This window comes from Manacus vitellinus, unplaced genomic scaffold (genome assembly GCF_001715985.3).
Source record: "Manacus vitellinus isolate BGI_N305 unplaced genomic scaffold, ASM171598v3 scaffold_1_pilon, whole genome shotgun sequence".
Taxonomy (NCBI): Eukaryota; Metazoa; Chordata; class Aves; order Passeriformes; family Pipridae; genus Manacus; species Manacus vitellinus.
In genome coordinates this window covers 45,361,485-45,379,086 of record NW_021939396.1, presented here as the reverse complement: position 1 = coordinate 45,379,086, position 17,602 = coordinate 45,361,485, and the positions used below count along the sequence as shown (strand labels likewise).

The window sequence follows — 17,602 nt, the reverse complement described above, 5'->3', positions numbered from 1 at the left end:
CCAAAAAATCTCAGCATTTTGTTGCTGAGATTTGGTGCTTATTCTAAGCATTTTATTGCTCCTGCTTCATCACAGGGAGTGATGAAGACGTCACATAAAAGTAGTTTCTAAGCCTCAGCCTTTCACAGAGTCTGTGAAGTTGCAAGTTACTTTTTCAGGTTTAGTTTTACTTTCCCCCATCTCTGATTGGTTGCAGTGTGGTCCTGAATATAAAGATATATATTCAAGACTGAGACTAAAGAAAAGTTTATCTTAAACATTTTATGAAAGTAGGCTGGCTAGAGTTAACCTCAGACGTTTGCAGAACACTAGTAGTCTTAAAATCTGTAGTATGTAAAGTATTCTTGAAAGCAATACTGTATATTTGGAAAAAAAAAACCCAAGCAAAACACCAATGAACTCAGTGAATTCTGATAAAGAACCTTGTAAGTGTTTACACTGCACACAAAAGCAAGAATAGTGTGTGTGGTAAGTGAATGATTGTATCTGGCATTGAAAAAGTACTACTGTGTTTCCATAAGCAAAAGCCTACATAGTGTGATCAAAGCTGACTTGCAAATAGTGTTGCTTTCATAACTGAAACATCCCATCTTCAAAAAAAAAAAAACAATGAACACCAAACCCCCCAAAAATTCCACTCTCAATATATCTGTTAAAGTCTTGCTTTCCCTGATTTCTGCTAAAAAATATTGAGCATATGGATAATTTAGTCTTCCAGGGAAGAATGCCCTTTTAGGAAACTTGCCCTGAAATACTGGTTTTTTAAATAGCCTTAGCTGCTGCAGTACTTGATGTGAAGTTGCCAGCATTACTAAAGTCTACTTATCTGAAGTAAAATAAGACTTGTAGAAACAGCCACCCAGAAACCACCCAACCAAAAACTCTCCTCCCCAAAACACTCCCCCAAAACCCCACAGTATTTCTTTGTTGTGGATTCATCTTTAAGTGGGAGCAAGTAGGGGAGTAATACCATGTAGGTGCTGCAAGCTCAGTTGTCGTCTGATTTTTCTCCTCTCCAAATGGGATCTCTGAGAGATGAAAAGCAAGCAAAATCATAGTGTGTTGCAAACTTAATAAGCAAAATACCTGTATTGCCTGGATGAGGCACTCCAATTAATTAATTGTTTTTAGAGTGGGAGGGGGGAGGAGAGGAGATTTGGATGCTTTCCTGCCATGGTATTGTTGTACTTTTAATTTTTTTAAGATGTGCACACATACACATGCAGAGGAATCCCCATGTGAACAATTTTAAGTCCAGTGAATGGGGAGAGAATGGACTAAGGAGCCATTCTAGTGGCAAGTCAGATCATTTAAGGGTTAAGATCAAACCCAGAGGTCTCTGTTTGGAAAACCTTCATTCTCCACCTCACTCTCCAGAAAGAGTGTTCCCCTCCACCTATGCTCCAAGATGGACAGCTGGTGAATCTGAAAGTGATGTGGTTGTAATAGCAAGGTGGACAATCCAAGCTAGGAAGTCTGTCAGCAGACTTGACTGGATTGAGCTCCAGAGCAGCTGGCATCTATAGTTATTGGATAGATGAAATAGTATGGACCTTGAAATGCAGGCATAAAGCTTATTTTTTATTTTAATCCTCTTTGCTGTAGGTTTCTATTCTGTCCCAAGTTTATTTAACCCAGGTAAAGGTTGTTTCTAACGATTTCTTTGTTTTGAATGGTTTCTGGAGGTGAGTGAAAATAAACATGCAGCGTATCTCTCTACCTTACTTCAGATGTTTCTGAACATTCAAATATGTACTGGGAAAAGAAAGACTAGCAGTCAGTGGCAGCATCCTGTTCAGTTGGATGTTTCACAATGGCAATATTGAGTGCTGGGTTCAGGTAATACAGCATGAAGAAATTGAGTATCTTGCTTGTGTAGTCATGAATTGAGATTTTGAACTAAGAACGTGCCCAGTTCCCAGAAGTTGGTAACTCTGTTTTTTTAACACTAATCCGACTTCATAAACCAATTCAGATAAATATTTTCTGGTAATCAGAAATGGCAAAGCTTGTGAGCTGATAAACCAGCTGCAAGGGTCCTCTTAAGGCTGCGTTGATACCACAATATGGTCTTCATAAAAGGTGTTACATGGCGCGGTCTATAGTGCTCTAAGCATGACAGCAGTACTGGAGTCTGTCAGAAGTGTCTGTAAAGACAGGGAAAGATGCTTTGAAGTACATTGTGTCAGTAGGAACTGCAGAACTGTCTGAAGCTGCTATAAAGAGAACAAGATCCTTAGGATAATGTATGTCATAATTAACGTAGATTTTTTTTTTTTTAAATTAGATGCAGCAGTTGGAGTTAGCACAGATGCAACAAAGAGAAGCCAACCTCACAGCTTTGGCAGCCATCGGACCGAGGAAGAAAAGACCTTTGGATTCATCAAACATTGGATCTGGGCTGGAGGTACAGACATGGCTTGCAATGACTTGCGTGGTGTTATGTCTTCATACTGAATTATGTTTATCTTTCCCTGTAGGAAGAAGTGAAAATTCTTTCACACAAAATGGTTTGTTACATTCTGTAAGAAACCCAGTTTATGTGTTAGGTGCTGGAAAGGATTGTTTCCGATAAATTTGTTGGGGTGTTTAATTGTGTGTTGAAGGAAGAACTGTGGATAAGAGCACTGTGTAAAGGATGGAATGAAATGATGACTCAGAGAAATTTCCATCTGCAGCAGAGGGTAACGAGGCTGTGGTGACCTTCCACAGCAGGTAGATGTTATAGCCCCTCAGTTGAACTCTCAATGGAGTTTTGGATGACTTCTGAAATGGATCTTGATTTGACATTTGATGTGGACATTTATCCATGCACAATGCATAGGGACTCTTTTCAAATATTCTGTGAGCTTGCCTTGGCTAGACCCTCCCAAAAAGCAATAAATAAATAAATAAAGCCAGACTATTCACTTCCTGCAATGAGCCAGTTCTGGTTCACGTTGAATTTTAAAAGTGCATTGAAAGTGCTTTTAACAACTCTTTTCTGAACAAATCTCTTAATGTGCTGGAGATTAACTGTTTCCAGTACCTGGGAAGCTTTCGTGGCTGCGGAAGTTCATTCTAAGGAGACTGGCAACCTACTGCTGTTATTGTTCATCATCTTTGCTGGAGATGGGAGAAATGTGTTGCCGGCTGTCGTTCAGGTGTTACTGCCGGTTTTTCCCCTCTTTATCAGGAAACCTCGATACTGCTCAAGTGAAAGGCTGATTTGCTGCTGACACAATCAGTGAGCAGAAGCCTGGAAAGTAACTCTCATGTGGAGGAAGTGATGGTAAAGTTGTCCTTTCTGATGCACCTAAAGTCTTTTTCATTCTTGTGGCCCAGGAAGCTTGAATAGATGCTAGAATTGAAAATACTCTGTAATTTTTGCATAGTGGAGTCTAGGAGGACCTTGTATAAAGCTCAATTATTTGCAGTGTAAATGAGGCAGTGATGGCATCTGTCCTGTAGTTTTTTCTTCATCCTGGACTGTGACAGGAGACCTCACTAAGCAGGTGAGATAGACTTGTTTCACTGATTCTTTTTCTTTTTTTTTTTTTTTTTGTTCTCCTGACATGGATATTACAATTAGGTCTTTCGGTGCTCCCTGTTTACCACAAGTGAAGGGAAGGAATCTGTCTCTAAACAAGCTGCAGAAAGCAGCGTTCACAGCTTTTGAGCTGCTATTCTTCTTTTCTTTGAAGTTTTTTAATGCACTTTCACATGAAGCTCAATGTATAGTTACTTTTTTAGAATACCACTGGAAAAACTTGAAAAAATGAGTCTAGCACAAGAACAGTTTTCCCCATCCTTTTCTCATCTTCCCCCAAGCTTCTATCGAGTAACTATTCTTGTTCTTCATAGTGGTTTTCTGTAATTACTGCCGGATTTGTTTCTGAATATTTAACAAGTCTGCCTGTTAGGTACTTTTCAGTTACTTCTCATCATCTGTGTAATGTCTGCTTTATTAAAAGCTTTGTGAGATTGTGCCAAAGCGAGACAGACAACAGTGTTCCTATTGAAAAGTGGTGATCCATTATTTACATTGGCAGTTTGAAAAAAAGTGGGCATAACACACCTAAAACTGGCCATAACGTTGATAACATTTCATTGTCACAAATTTACCTGCTGTATTTTAAGGTGCTTCTTGCCTAGGTTGCTCTACTGGACTGAGTTGTGAGGGCAGTAGGGGAAAATAATTCTGTCAGTGAAACTATTTTCATTTCTTGCATGCAAGCTTGCGTTCCAGTACAGAGTACTTAGGCTTCATGCTACCAGAAAGCAATTCTCTGCAGACTTTTTTTTGTTTTCTATTTTGTGAAATTATGCAGGATAGAAAACTTGAGAAGGATGTTTAGACTTAAATGTTTTAAGTGTCCCAATATGGCTGAGCAGGATTTATAAAAGGCTTAAGACTTCTCATGTAGAATAAAGAATGGTTTTGACAAACACTCTCTAGTTCAAGAAGCAGAACATTTGTAATACATTCATGATAACATGGCAAAACATCCTGAGCAGTAAACAACATTCCATTCTTCAGAGATGAAAGGAGGTCTTTGAAACTGAAAGCAAGTACAATATGGCCTTAGGCTGATACACATTTGGGCATCTTTAAAATCATCTTTTTGGGCAACCTGTCTGAGAAAAATTTAAACAGGCAGGATATACTTTCTCGTTTCAAATTGCAAATACAGACAAAATACAGACAGCTTTACTCTCAAGTAATCTTAAATGTCAGGGCTTCCAGACTCTGCAATGGCAAGGAGTAAATCTGTGCATAATACTCCTGTGACCTTTTTTTTTATTTTTAAAACCTAATATCTTCATAGACAGATATTATAGAAGAAATTATTCCTGAATACGAATGATCCTTTGACATTATTGAGTGAAATCAGTGGTGGTAACTGTATTAAGATTTTTAACTAAGACTTCAACTTTCTTTGGATAATGTTCTTTGTTTCTATCTCTTACATCCATGTTACAGCAAAGTTGAATCTGCACAGCTTCTTTTTATGGTTGTCTGCTGCAATAATTAAAGGAAAGGAATTGTTTCAAGCAGTTATTGATATTAACTGAAGCCCTAAGGTATTTGGGGAGACAGGGAAGAAATAATCAGTTACAGTTTGTATTAAAAAAGTGAAACTCTATAAGCAAACCTGTCACATATTTGTGTTTCTTTATTCAGTACCATAACGTAATGGGTACTGGGAAAGTTCAACTCACCAGACTGGGTCAGTTGGATCTGCTGCCTTCTTTTGCAGCGAACGTGAAAGGCTAAACCCAGCATTTTGTTAGCATACCACACTTCTTTTCTCCACAAATGAGTATCTGTGTTTAACTGGGATGATTCTTCAGCCCTAGGTTTTTGTTTCTTCACACTCTGGCACCTGGCTTTGCACCTCGTCTGAAAAGTCTTTTTCCTGAAACAGTTGAATGCCTGATTCCTGCACATTCATCATTTTAATCTGGGAGCTAGATCATGTGGTGACACAAACATGTACTTTACAGCTAGAAGGCTTACCAGGAGCTGCATCACCTCATAGTGTGGCAGGAAACAACTAAGGAAAGAGGTTCTTGTCCAGATGAGTGCCTGCCAACTAGTTTGGACCTAAAACAATATAAAAAGGGTAAACTCTATCTTGCCATGATTATTGCTTATGTATCACTAAACCTGAAATAGCAGTAGGGACAAATCCCTGATGATCATGGAATGAGAAAAACAAGGCTAATTCTCTAAGCCTAATTCAGAAAAAAAAAAAAAGGCATCAGTATAATGGGAATTCTTTTTTCCTTCTTGTTGGAAACACTAGTTTGGGTAGTTTTGCATGTTCTCTTCACTGCAGCTTAGCATTTGAATGGTATTGTTCAAAAAGAGTAATTTGAGAAAGCCCTGGTAAGAAAATCCCTGTGTTGTGAAAATGTGTTAATTGGTGCTACTTGTATTCCAGAGGTGGCAATATCTTCATCTCTCTCATTCTGGTCCCTCTGGACACTTCTGGATACAAGAAGGGGGGAGACGCCTTTGGATTTGATTTATATGTGTTTTGGGGTTTGCACATTTGTTACCCACCTCTTCTCTCCCAGTTTGAGGGCATGTAGTAAACAGTAATGAACTAAAGGGTGGGAAGAATTGAAAAATAACTTGTCTTGAGAAGGGAGGACACTTATAAAACAAGTAAGAAAAAAGTAAACTTGAAACCACAAACTCATTTTTCCAGTTCTGTGTTCTGTTTCATGTTTTTATTGGTTGGTAACATGCCCCGTAATGCTTTCAATGCTGATACATAGTCAAGGATGGTTTTTTATTAAGTTTTACTGCTTTTCTGATGACAAAACCATTTTGGAAACAGCTTTATCTCATTCTCACTGTAACTGGAGTCTTAGAAATTTGAAAACCATTGTAGATATTTAAAGGTTTTTTTCTGTGAGAAAATAGACTACAGTTCTGAGTCCTTAAACTTTCTTTCCTTCTATCCAAAAGTGTCTTGGGTGCAGGGTCATCTTCAGCCCTTAACCGAGAGCAGTATATTTGTGTGGCATTGTGCAGCAGGGAGGGAAAAGGTCTACATGCGTTTTTGAAAGTAGAGTAAGGACAGTAGCTGTTATGCTTACGATCAGCTTCTGAAGACTGTGGTTGGACCATTCTTCTACTTTGTGCAGGAAAACTTAGTTGGATGCCTGTACTTCTGTGTAATTTTTTGGGGTACACTGCTTGCTTCTCATTAATTTTCTGGCTCCATGATAACGCCCTAAGTACTTAAAAACAATATCATCTGTCCTGCCCCGAAGTGCTGTTGGTGTTGTGTCCCTCACTTTCCTTCTTCCAGGTTGGTCCCATTGAACTGATTCAGGGTTATATCTCATGTCTTTTCTTTCTTTTTGCCAGATCCAATGGCAAAGGAAATTTCCTCCTTTCAGATACTGCCTGTGTCTGTTCTGTCCCCTGCCAAGACTGGCTGCTCTGTTAGGAAGTGTGGATCTTGCCTTGACACATGTAGTCTGGCTTTCTGTGGAAACTTAAGCTACTGCAAGTAGTTGCTACAGAAGTAAATAATGCAGCTGATATTCTGGGGTCAGTGCAGAGCTATTCAAGTACTTTCTTTCTGTCAAACTCCTAGCTCTGGCCAACATACTTAAAATAATGTGGTACTTCCAGGGTTGTGCACATCTAATACAGCAGTCCGCAAATAAGCTTGCATTCTCCTTCTGCAAAGAAGTTTGGCAAGAAAAAATGGGAGAAATGTCTTGTTTACCACAGTGCTCATTGTTCCATTTTTAGTATTGATTGTGGATGGAACTTGTCCTCTTCTCTTGTCTCTGCCACATCTGATCATTGTTAGCAGAACTTAAACTTACCCTCCTTACTTTGCAGCTTGGGGTGCCAGTATGCATGGTGATTAAACATATTCTGTACATGATGCTTATTTAAGCTTTGGAAATGCTCTTTAGGCTGACCAAGGGAGAACTAAGCCTTTGAACAACAAGTCCTTTCTGCAGAATGAAAGAAAACTCAACCCTTCCAAATGACTGGGGAAGAGACATGCTTTGTTTTTTCCGCTATGTGACAATCAAATGGCTTTCTTTCTTTCTTTTTTCTTTTTTCTTTTTTTTGACCATTTGCAGGATGGGCATGTGTAATTAAGGGGTATATGGCTTTATGCTCTTAACTGTAGAAGTTACTGCCACCTTTTTGGCCATAAGCTCTTCTGATGAGACAACATGCAAGCATAATTCATCAGCTTCAGTACTGGTGCCTAAGGGTGTGACTGTGTCTAAGTGTGAACTTAAAGGCATAAGTTGGCTCTGTAGCAAATGATGATAGGTTTGCTACTCCCAGTATATCCATGAGGTGCAATGGGGCTGTGCCCTGGTTCTTGGCATTGGTACATGATAGTCTGCTGAAGTATTTTCTTAAAAGCTCCAGAAAATTAGTTTAAAAGCAATCACTTCAAATTGGACCTAGATTACTTGCATATAAGTAGGTGATCATATCCAGGCTACAAAATCTCCTTTCTACATTTGAGCGGTTTCCCTCGCTTTCTCTGTGTCTCCTTCTGTCTGTCACCCCTTCCCCCAGCTCATAGATCTAAAGTGATAGAGGAGGGTGGGGGTTTTCTACTTTCCATATGCTTAATGTATGCAGACTCTTGATTTCAATTTCTGGTTCTTATTTAAGCTCCTGGAAAATTGAAGCATCTACAACATGGTCACACCTTTGGGGAAGAAGGGAACTAAAAGTTACTGCAATTATAAAATATGGCTTCAGTATCTTAGTTATCTGTTTCAAGACCTAACTAAGCACAGCCCTGTCAGCTAGAGAGCTTTAGTTTCCATGCTGAATTTCCTGGCTGCTGTCAGTCTAGACCATACACTTGATCTGAATTTTTTCCCCATGTAAATAGGCAAAAATATTCTCAACTGCCATTCACAGACTTCAGAAATACAGTTCATTGGCCCATATCGTGCTTTCTCTGTGCCAGAGATGAACTTAATTCTTCTTATGTGTGAAAGATATCTGCAATTTAAATGACTAATTGCATTGTAGCTTTAGGCTGAACATATTGGTAACGCGCAAATGTTGATGACATGTGAAGGGTCAAGAGATTTATAATTTAGTTGACAATACATTGCTTAAAATGATGTGGCAAAGAGCCAGAAAATTTCAGCTTAATAATTGTCTATTAACTAACATGACATATTTGTATAGTATTCATTACCTCCAGGTACAGATTAAGCATCTGATGTACCCATACGAAGTGACATGCGTACATGAATCTTGGGCATAATAGTGAATAAACTGACATTGCATTCGCAGTAATTTGTTTCAATATGTAAAACATGTTGTTGCCTACATTTGAAAGGACTTGTAGGAATGTTGCAATGAAATCTGAGGAAAAATGTGTAGCTGAGTAGAGTTCTCTATTACATAGATGTGACGGCTTCGTGAGGCTTTTTTGTAGGCTGCAGGTATCATCATAAATACACATTTGTTTTCAGCTGCACAAGAAGCAGCCTGAATATAGAGATCTAAGTCTTTCAGAATTGGCTTGATCTACAAGGTTAAAAAAAATAATCCCAAAACCCCAACCTAACACAACCAACTTTATTTTTAAAAAAGAATCATATAAATATTGAGTAATGTAATATGTTAGTATTGTTAATGTGGGAGTATTTCTGTCAGACCAAGGTTTATTAGAATAGGCACTATCAGTAGGCTGCCTTGTCACCAAACTAATATCAGCTTCTTTCACTTTGTTTTCTCTGGCCTAAGTTAGGCACTTGTTTGTACAAGCAAAACTGTCACAATTCTGACAGGGTCTGTTCCTTTCCCCCTTGCTGCTGGGGGAGACTCAGGAAAGTGTTTGAACACTCCACAATGTGTTCATTGCTTTTTAACCTTTTTTCCTTCTATGAGACAGGAATGTGCTTTGTGTTTTACAGCTGGGAAACTAATGTACAGTAGACATCAGTGACCTCAGTGTGACCACAGGTGACAGAGATGGGGCTTTAACCTGGATGCTTTTACTTTAACTCACCAGGTGCTCTTATGACCTTTCAACAACATCTCTGCTGCACACAGCTGTAATTTTTCAGTGCTTGGAGATGTCATTGAAAAGTGTCTCATGACCTTGCTTCCTTCTGCTGGTGGTATTTTTATAATGTGCAGCAGAGCTGCGATAATAGTTTGCTCTCTTGGGATCTTGGCTCTGGGACTAGGATGTGTTTATGCCACACCAAAAATTGAAATGAGAACTCTTGGCTTGGCTTTTAACATTTGACTGAACACTTTGCTCTCTTAAAGTGTACCACTCCCAACAGTTTAAAATTTTGAATGTGATTGGTGTGAAGCCATTGAATTTTAGAAGGGAGCATGTACTCCACCAGGAGCAGCTCGCTGAGCCTGACCCAAACTTGGTGAGAAGGAAGGTGTCTGCTGACCTCCCTGAGCTTTGTATCAGGGCCTGTAGAATAGCTCTGAGCAATTTTGATATCCGTGTCAGTACCCATGACTTGCAGATCACAGATCTCTTGCTTCATATACCTTGGAGACTAGAAATAAGGTGGTGATGGTGGCTCAGGTAAAGGAAGAGCTTCGTTTTGAGCTGTGGCTCTGTATCAACTTCACGCTTGCCTTTTCAGAGTTGGTATTTAATTCTCCATCCAACCACTAGAGAGAGCTCTAGAGATCTTAAAACAGGTTTCCAGAGGAACCCCTCAACAAAACTAGCTGCCCAAGAGCACGGGACTACAGCAGGAGCTCCACGATGTCTTCTGCTGCCAAGATGAGTGAGAGTAACCGATCTCTGTCAAGTGTGTATAAAAGGCTCTGAGGATCAAGAAGGGGTGACAGCATGCTGTTTTGGAGAAGTTGCTGACTGGACTCAATTCTGAATCAAAAGCAGGGCTGCTGCTATCGTTACTTCCTGGGACTGATTTTAAGCGGGCTGGTGATCTCGGTGCTGAGAAGGGTGGTTTACAGTGGTGCAGAGTTACATTGCTGCAGCGCCCTACCTGGTTTACTAACAGGGTCTGTCAGCTGTGATACCAATTTTGATATACTGATAGTTAGCCCTCCTGGGCTGCATATCTCTATGTCATTTCCCTTTTGGAAGGAAGGCAGGGCTGGGGGGTTCAATGAAAGGCAGGAAGTTAAGGGTAACAAAAAAAAAAAAAAAAGAGGGGAAAAAAGAGAAATTGTTAGTTAAAGCACTAATGATCAAATGTCACATAAGGAGGATAGAGGCTGATTGCAGTACCCTTTGCTAGAATTAATTGTACAGGGATGCATTTTCTATTCACGTACTTTATACTTGTCTGTGGCCTGGTTAAAAAGCAGCACTTTTTCAGTTTCTCTCAAAAGAGACTCACAAAACTGTCTTGGGGTAGGCTGAAGACCAGCAGTGAGGAATCTCACAAAATAGCAAGATGCAAGCGGTTGCTGCCCAACTGGGAGAAACATAATAGAGATGTCTGGAAGCAAGGAGTGGGCTGGTATTTTTCAGGTCTCAAAAGCAGTGTGGTGTAGCTTCTGTGCAGGAAGGGGTATATGAGATGTGTTTTAAAGAGAGGATTATTGACTGCTGCTTAGGGCCAGAGAAGGTCAACCTGCTGCCCAACAGGGTTTTGCTCAAGTGGAGCCTCTGAGAACTGAGAGGCAGAGGATCTTCCCGTGAAGTGTCCCTTGTGTCAGCTGAGAGCTCAGAGGTGGGCACTTCTTAAGTAAGGTCTTGGACATTAGCAGAGGCATCTGTGATGGTTCATTGTGGTGTGCAGAACTTGGACCACTGCTCGGTCCAAATTTCAAAACAAAACCATGAAAAAACAGTGTTTCAGTAAAACTATAGAAGACAGTACCTAAAAGGAGTTATTGCTCAACACTGCATAAATTTACTTAAAAGTGAGTTCCCCAACATCATCCCAATCTGGACTGGACTGACCTAGACTGTTTGTTGGCTGCTTTAATTTTAAAAAACCATCATGTACTTTGAGAGAAGGACCTTTTCTTTTAATTTGTGCTAGCAGCTGTTGGTTGTTAAAAAGCTCCTGGCCCCTGAAATGCTGTACTCAGTAGCTCTGATAAACCATAGTGATGCTATGTGAAACTTAGAAGTATGAACTGCCTGTCTTAGAAAACAGGACTCCAGGATAAGCTTTGGCTTTGGATGTGGTGTTACAGCATAACATCGCTTTACGTCTGCACTGGGCACGATGGGTAAGAATTTAGGAATAAACAAATCCATAACTCTGTCTTAAATGCAGGCACTTTGAGGCTTCTGCCCTATTGCAGCCAAAGCAAGCTGGGGGATTTGTGCCATCTGCCTCCTTTTTGTAAGGGAGTGAACAGGATTGAGGTGGTTTTGTTTGATGTCTTTTTAAAGGTAAGACTTCTAGTCTAATGACTTATTTAGAGAGAAAATACTTTCACCTCAGTAAAGTTCTTTGAATTATAAAGGACATTGCTGTTGGGTTACTGAAAACCCTTGGGGTTTGTTTCATTTATAACATTGCCTCAGGCGTTCTGCTGCATCCTGTTGGATTGACCTCCTTTTCAACCCGTGCTGGCAGCTGCATTGCAGAGCTATCTTTTCCCTGGATCCTTCAGGGTTGTCATATGACAGACTTGAACTGTGACCCTTTTGTGTCTTACCAGGACAGCAGTGCCCTCTGTGTGATGTGGCCAGCAGTCTTCCCCACGCACACATTTGTTCCAAGCCATTTAACAAACTGAAAGTTTCAAATGATGGCATTTCATAGTGTTTAATAGTATTGACTGTAAAGCAAATGAAATGGTGCTGAATACCCTGCGTGCTGCTTGTAAGAAATACAGCTTCCATTTCTGCAATGTGCCCTGGGTTTTCTGTGGCTAGCGTGTGCTCTCTGGTGAATCTCCTTATATTTTTTAATAAATTTCAGTGCTTCCCTCCTAATGACAGTAGCATTCACCACTACAGTCCAGCAGTGGTATTTGTTTCTAATATATGGGGGGTTTAAACAGATTTCTCTAAGCAAAGTGGGCAAAGTCATTTTGCTGAAGTCTTGCAGAGAGTGTTAGGGTAAGAATTGATATAGTTAACACTGCATCTAAGCAACACCATCTCCAAGTGGTGTTGATGCTGGCAGGCATTGCCTTGCTGAAGTTACAGAGACTGAGTACTCATATTTGTACAAATTACATTCATTAGCAAGAACCCTCCAGTAGTGATAAGAGACTAGCTGTGTAGCATAGATTGGCTCCAAGATAAGTAGCCAGTCTATTGTGCAGCTCATGGTACTCTGCCTCCTCCCCACCCCTAATAATAAATCTTGGGACATTTTGGAAAGCGTGGGGGTTGCTCATTCCAGTAGCCTGAATGCATAACTACTAAACACCATCATCTCCTACCAATTGTGTTTTCATAACCAAGTGAGGCAACTGACTGAGAGAGATAGGCTCAGATACCATGTTCTGAACATCTGGATGCTTTGACAGAGTATTTTTTGCTCCCTTAAAGGACAGATCACAGAAGATGGCCAGGATGAGAGTTTCTCCTGCCCATGTTCCAAGGCCTAGAGCCCACTCACAGTGGTGTTTTTCTTCAAGAAGAGATGGAAACATCTGGAGCTTGGGGGCTTGCAAGTGCACAACCCAGGGCTCTGTGGTAGTACCTTCTTCATAGTTAGCTTGTCCTTTCTTAGTGCAAGTGTCTGCGTAGCAGACTTCAGTGAAATAGCAGTTATTTATCTTACCATATTAATATAACTTCAAAGAAAGACAGAACTTTCTGGTTGCTTTGACTGAAATAAACCATCAGCTGGCAAGTACTTGCTTTGTCTTCTGAAGTATATAATGTGCAAGGACTTCTGGATTGCTGGTTTTCAACCTGTAAAGCTGAACATCAGCAGGATAGTTTTATACAAGTAGGCAGTATAATCCAACCAGTTTGGTTAAAACTTGTATTTACATGGAATGTTTTTTTTCTCTCTCCCCCATTTAGGGTTTGAATGGCAATGGAATTGCTCCTGGATCATCAGGTTTTAGCCTTACAAAGCCGATGCTCTGTCCAAGAGTAACCCGTGTCTGTCTCAGGGACTTGATATTCTGCATGGAACAAGAGAGGGATATGAAGCATTCTCTGCACTTGTACCGTGTTCTTCTGAAGTGATTTGAATTTTACATTTGACCTTGCTGTCTACTGCCAAAGAAAACACTGAAGCATTGTTGCACTGTCTTGAAATTCCGATTTCTGGAAAATGATCCGTTGTAAGGATAACTCTTGTTTACAGATAAACATTTTTATTAAATACCTAACTGAGCACCTGTCAGGTTTTTAATAATATTTGGCTTCAATCAGTCTGTAAACCAGTGAGAACACTGAGCTGCACACAACAAGCACCTGACTACCTGCTTGCATTTAACTGTCTTGCAGGCTCTGAGGGCTTGATAAGTGTCCCTAGTTTATGTATGTCATTTGCTTCAGTACTCCAGAGTCTGCAACATCTGTTCTATGTGTGGTGCCACCTTCTAATCCAACCTTATTTAGGGAAACAAATAACACTTTAATGGCACTGCATAGCATGGCAACTGTATTTAATTATGAACCAGCTGTCAGTCAACATGCTAATGTATTGCCTGTCTGACTCAGCATCTTCTTAAATTTTCTGGGTTTAGAATTAATGCTGGATGCTCATTTTTGGAGAGAAAGTAGCAAGCAAAAGGAATGAGGGGTCCTTTCTACCCTGCACTTTGCCTCAATTGCCCTCACACTTTCCTCTGAGAAAGTGGCTGAGGGAAGGTGAAGAAATGGGTTGCTCTTGTGATTGAAGTACATCAGACAGTGTAGTTAGGGCATACCTTGATGTTTGGGGAAAATTCGGAATTACTAAAAATACAAAGAGTGAAAGATCCTAAAAAGGAAGGGTAAACAGAAGAAACAGTCTAACTTTCTCTAGATATAAAAAATAGCATTGAACTTGAGTATAGATGTGAAAAGAAATGAACAAAAACAACCTGTGATGACTACAAAAAATGGGAGAAGTTGAAATGCATTAAAACTCTGCATCTGGAGACTCTATTAAGGAGAGGAGCAGGGTTTGCAAAGCACGGGATTCACTGCTTTGGAATATTGATTTAATACCTTAACGTGGTGTAACAGGGAAACTACTCAAGTAGAAAGTATTTATACAGTTGCCTGGTTTCCATTCAGTAAGGAGGAGGACTCTGGATTATTAAGACTGCTAGAATAGATTCAAAGATTTTTTTCCTTGCTGGTAAAGACTGCCTTGTGGTGGAAGGAAAACCCTCTGGGTTGCCCTTCTCCCCAGCCTCCAAGCATTTTGCCTTCCATGACACAGCGCTGTATAGCATGGCTATTTCCCAGGACTGGTGGGAAAGGCACTGACTGTATTCACAGAATAACAGAACACTCTGAGTTGGACGAGACCCTCAAGAATCATCAAGTCCAACTCTTAAGTTGAACGGCCTGTATGAGGATTGCACCCACAACGTTGGCGTTATTAGCACCATGCTCTAACCAACTACTGAATGGCTTCCTGCTGAAACTTTTTTCTTTTAAAGAAAAAGCTTCCTATGGTTATTTGGCATGCTGCTTCAAAACTTGAAGCGATAATTCATGCACCCTCCACTGTCAGAACCACTGCAGATAGTTACCAAATTCACTGTTTTGAATCAGTTATGTTGGTTTTTGTTGGAACAGTAGTAAACAAATCTAGTAAATGAATGCTGTAAATTATTTATATATGTATATATGGCATATATATATATATATATATAAAAGAAAAGCAGTACTTTAACTAAGCTATAGTTTGCAAGATATTGATGGCATTGGGCAAAATTGTTTTGTATAATTAAATGCTTAGCTTTACTTTTTATGTAAAGTGCAGCATTTTCCATATTTGTGTACTGTATCTTATTGATCAGATGTTAAAAATTATTTTAAATACTGCATTAAAGCGATTATTTTATTAAAAATAATAAATCAGTAACTTTGTTTCCTTACGTGAGCAATTCAGCGTCTGAAGCTGTCAGCACCATGACTAATGGTTTGACTCCGAGAGCGAGCCCCAGCTGTCTGCCCATCACAGGAGTTGGCATGGTTGCCTCACGTGACATATTAATTATAAACATCTTATTTGAAGGATTTTTAAACAGAAGTAGGTGACAGAGCAAAGGATTTAAAAGAATAACTTGAAGCAGGGGGTGGGCAGTGAGAAAAGCAACCTCTTGATTTCCCTCTCCCAGTCAGCACAGAGACTGGGTTGTGGGGTTCTTTAACAGCTGGGCAGAGGTAAGCGCTTTGCACGTGTTCTGGGAAGTGAAAACACGAAGTGTCTCAGACTTCAGCAATGCGCTGTGGAAGCACTGTCCTAAATTATTTTTAAAGCAGCTCACAATTAATTAAGTGCAGGCTGGAGAACCACAGTGAGCATCTGCATATTGCCTGCCTCTTCATCTTCTTTAACCCAATGCAAAATGCAAATGAAAGATGTTGGAGAAAATAATTTAATTGATAGATATATCGAAAGTATGATAGATGATTCAGGTGTTTTTGTGGCCTGTGATGCAGATCATGTGCTTTCATTGCTGCCAGAGCAAGTTGTCTCTCAGCAGTAGATTCTCCCTGTGTCCTACCTCTTTCCCCTGTGTCCACACCAACCCCAACCCCAAAACACCCCTCAAACCCAAAATTTCTATGCTGTAAGGAGTAGCAGATGTTTTTAGAAAGGTTTTTCTGCAGGTAATTTAGGCCTAATTTCAGACAGGGACAGGTTTGTCCTTGGTGTAAAGACTGAAGATATTTGTCTCCTTAACAAGGGTTCATCCCACCTCTCATTTGAGCTCAGCTTTGCTTCTAAGAATAGCGTCCTCTAAAGTGGCACTTAGGAGATACCTGGGCTTTGCTCAGCCACATCAGGAGTTAAAGGAGAGATGACCAGAGGTTTTCTTCCCCCCTTCTCTCTTCCTGCCCTTTATGGGAATACTAAAATCCCAGTCATAAGGTGATGAAGCCAAAACCTGCCATCATGCTCCCTTGCCTTTTACTTCCTAGTATGCTCATGTTCAAGCTTGGGAACCTAGCAGCAGAACTGTCTGTGCCATCCGTGCTCGGAGGGCTCCAAGGCTTGCTCCAGGCACTTTCTGCTTTCCAGCTGGCCAGCTAACCTAGTGGCTGTTTCTGATGCACTGAGCTGGCTGGGCAACTATCCCTGCCACTCAAGTACTTAGCCTTTAGAGAAAACAGTATATAGCACTGTGGGGGAAAACTGTTGTTTGCTCTTGACTACTACTGTCTTAGCATCATAGTATGACAAGTTTTGTGTGTTACTTGGTGACAAAAGGGGCCCCTGTACTCTCCAACTGCTGCTTTTCCCCTTTATTGCCATTTTCAAGTCTTAGCACTGAATCCAGCCCTTTGCACTGTCTTTGACTCCAGCTTTTCCCTTCTCCCCCTGGGAAAGCCTAGCTGGAGTGCACTAACACACCCTGCAGCTCTGTTCGAGGTTTAATGAGGAAGGTAGCGGGGGACCATGAGACATTGCTAGATGATTCCTCAAAGCCATTGCACTCTCTTGGACACTTTGACACGAGTAGCTTAAGGCTACTGTTTGCATCGAGTTGTTCTAGGCCCCCTCTCTTTGTAGGCACCTGTGTCCTGCCATGTGAGTGCACTGTGCTGAGCAAAAGTGCTGTCAGCTGTTCTCCAGGTTCATCTCTTTACTCTGTTCTTTGCTTTCCTCTTCATTTGTAATCACTGGGGTGAAGAGAGAAAGACTAAAGCAAATGAGGATTTCCCAAAGGGGCAGACAGTCCAAATGATTGGACTTGGTGAAATGGGCTTGCTCCCAGCAACTTTTCAAATGAGGGCTGCTGGGTTTCTGAGGCCAAGCATTGCACACTCTGCACGTAGCACACATGATGTCTACACATGCTCTGAAAGCTGGATCCAGCCATTGTTACCCCAGGTCTCACGGCTGGAGCCTGCAGCTCTGGAAATAACTACAATCTGCAGTGAAGGCTTTACTCCTTTGAGGGGTGCAAAATTGAGTACCAAGACTGAAGAATGTAGCACACCAGACCTCTCTGTTTTGCCACTTTTGGCTCTGGGCTCATCACCATGTCTCAGTG

General features: G+C 40.6%; 1 protein-coding gene across 1 annotated transcript in view; it reads left to right on the top strand.

Annotated features, from left to right (window-relative positions):
- Window positions 1–15,417, top strand: part of TAF4B (TATA-box binding protein associated factor 4b) — a 71,605-nt gene extending 56,188 nt beyond the window's left edge. The window contains 2 exon segments of the mRNA XM_029959458.1: window positions 2,288–2,407; window positions 13,455–15,417. Coding sequence (XP_029815318.1) covers window positions 2,288–2,407; window positions 13,455–13,622 — 288 coding nt within the window. The 3' untranslated portion in view covers window positions 13,623–15,417.
- Window positions 15,418–17,602: the final 2,185 nt, after the last annotated feature.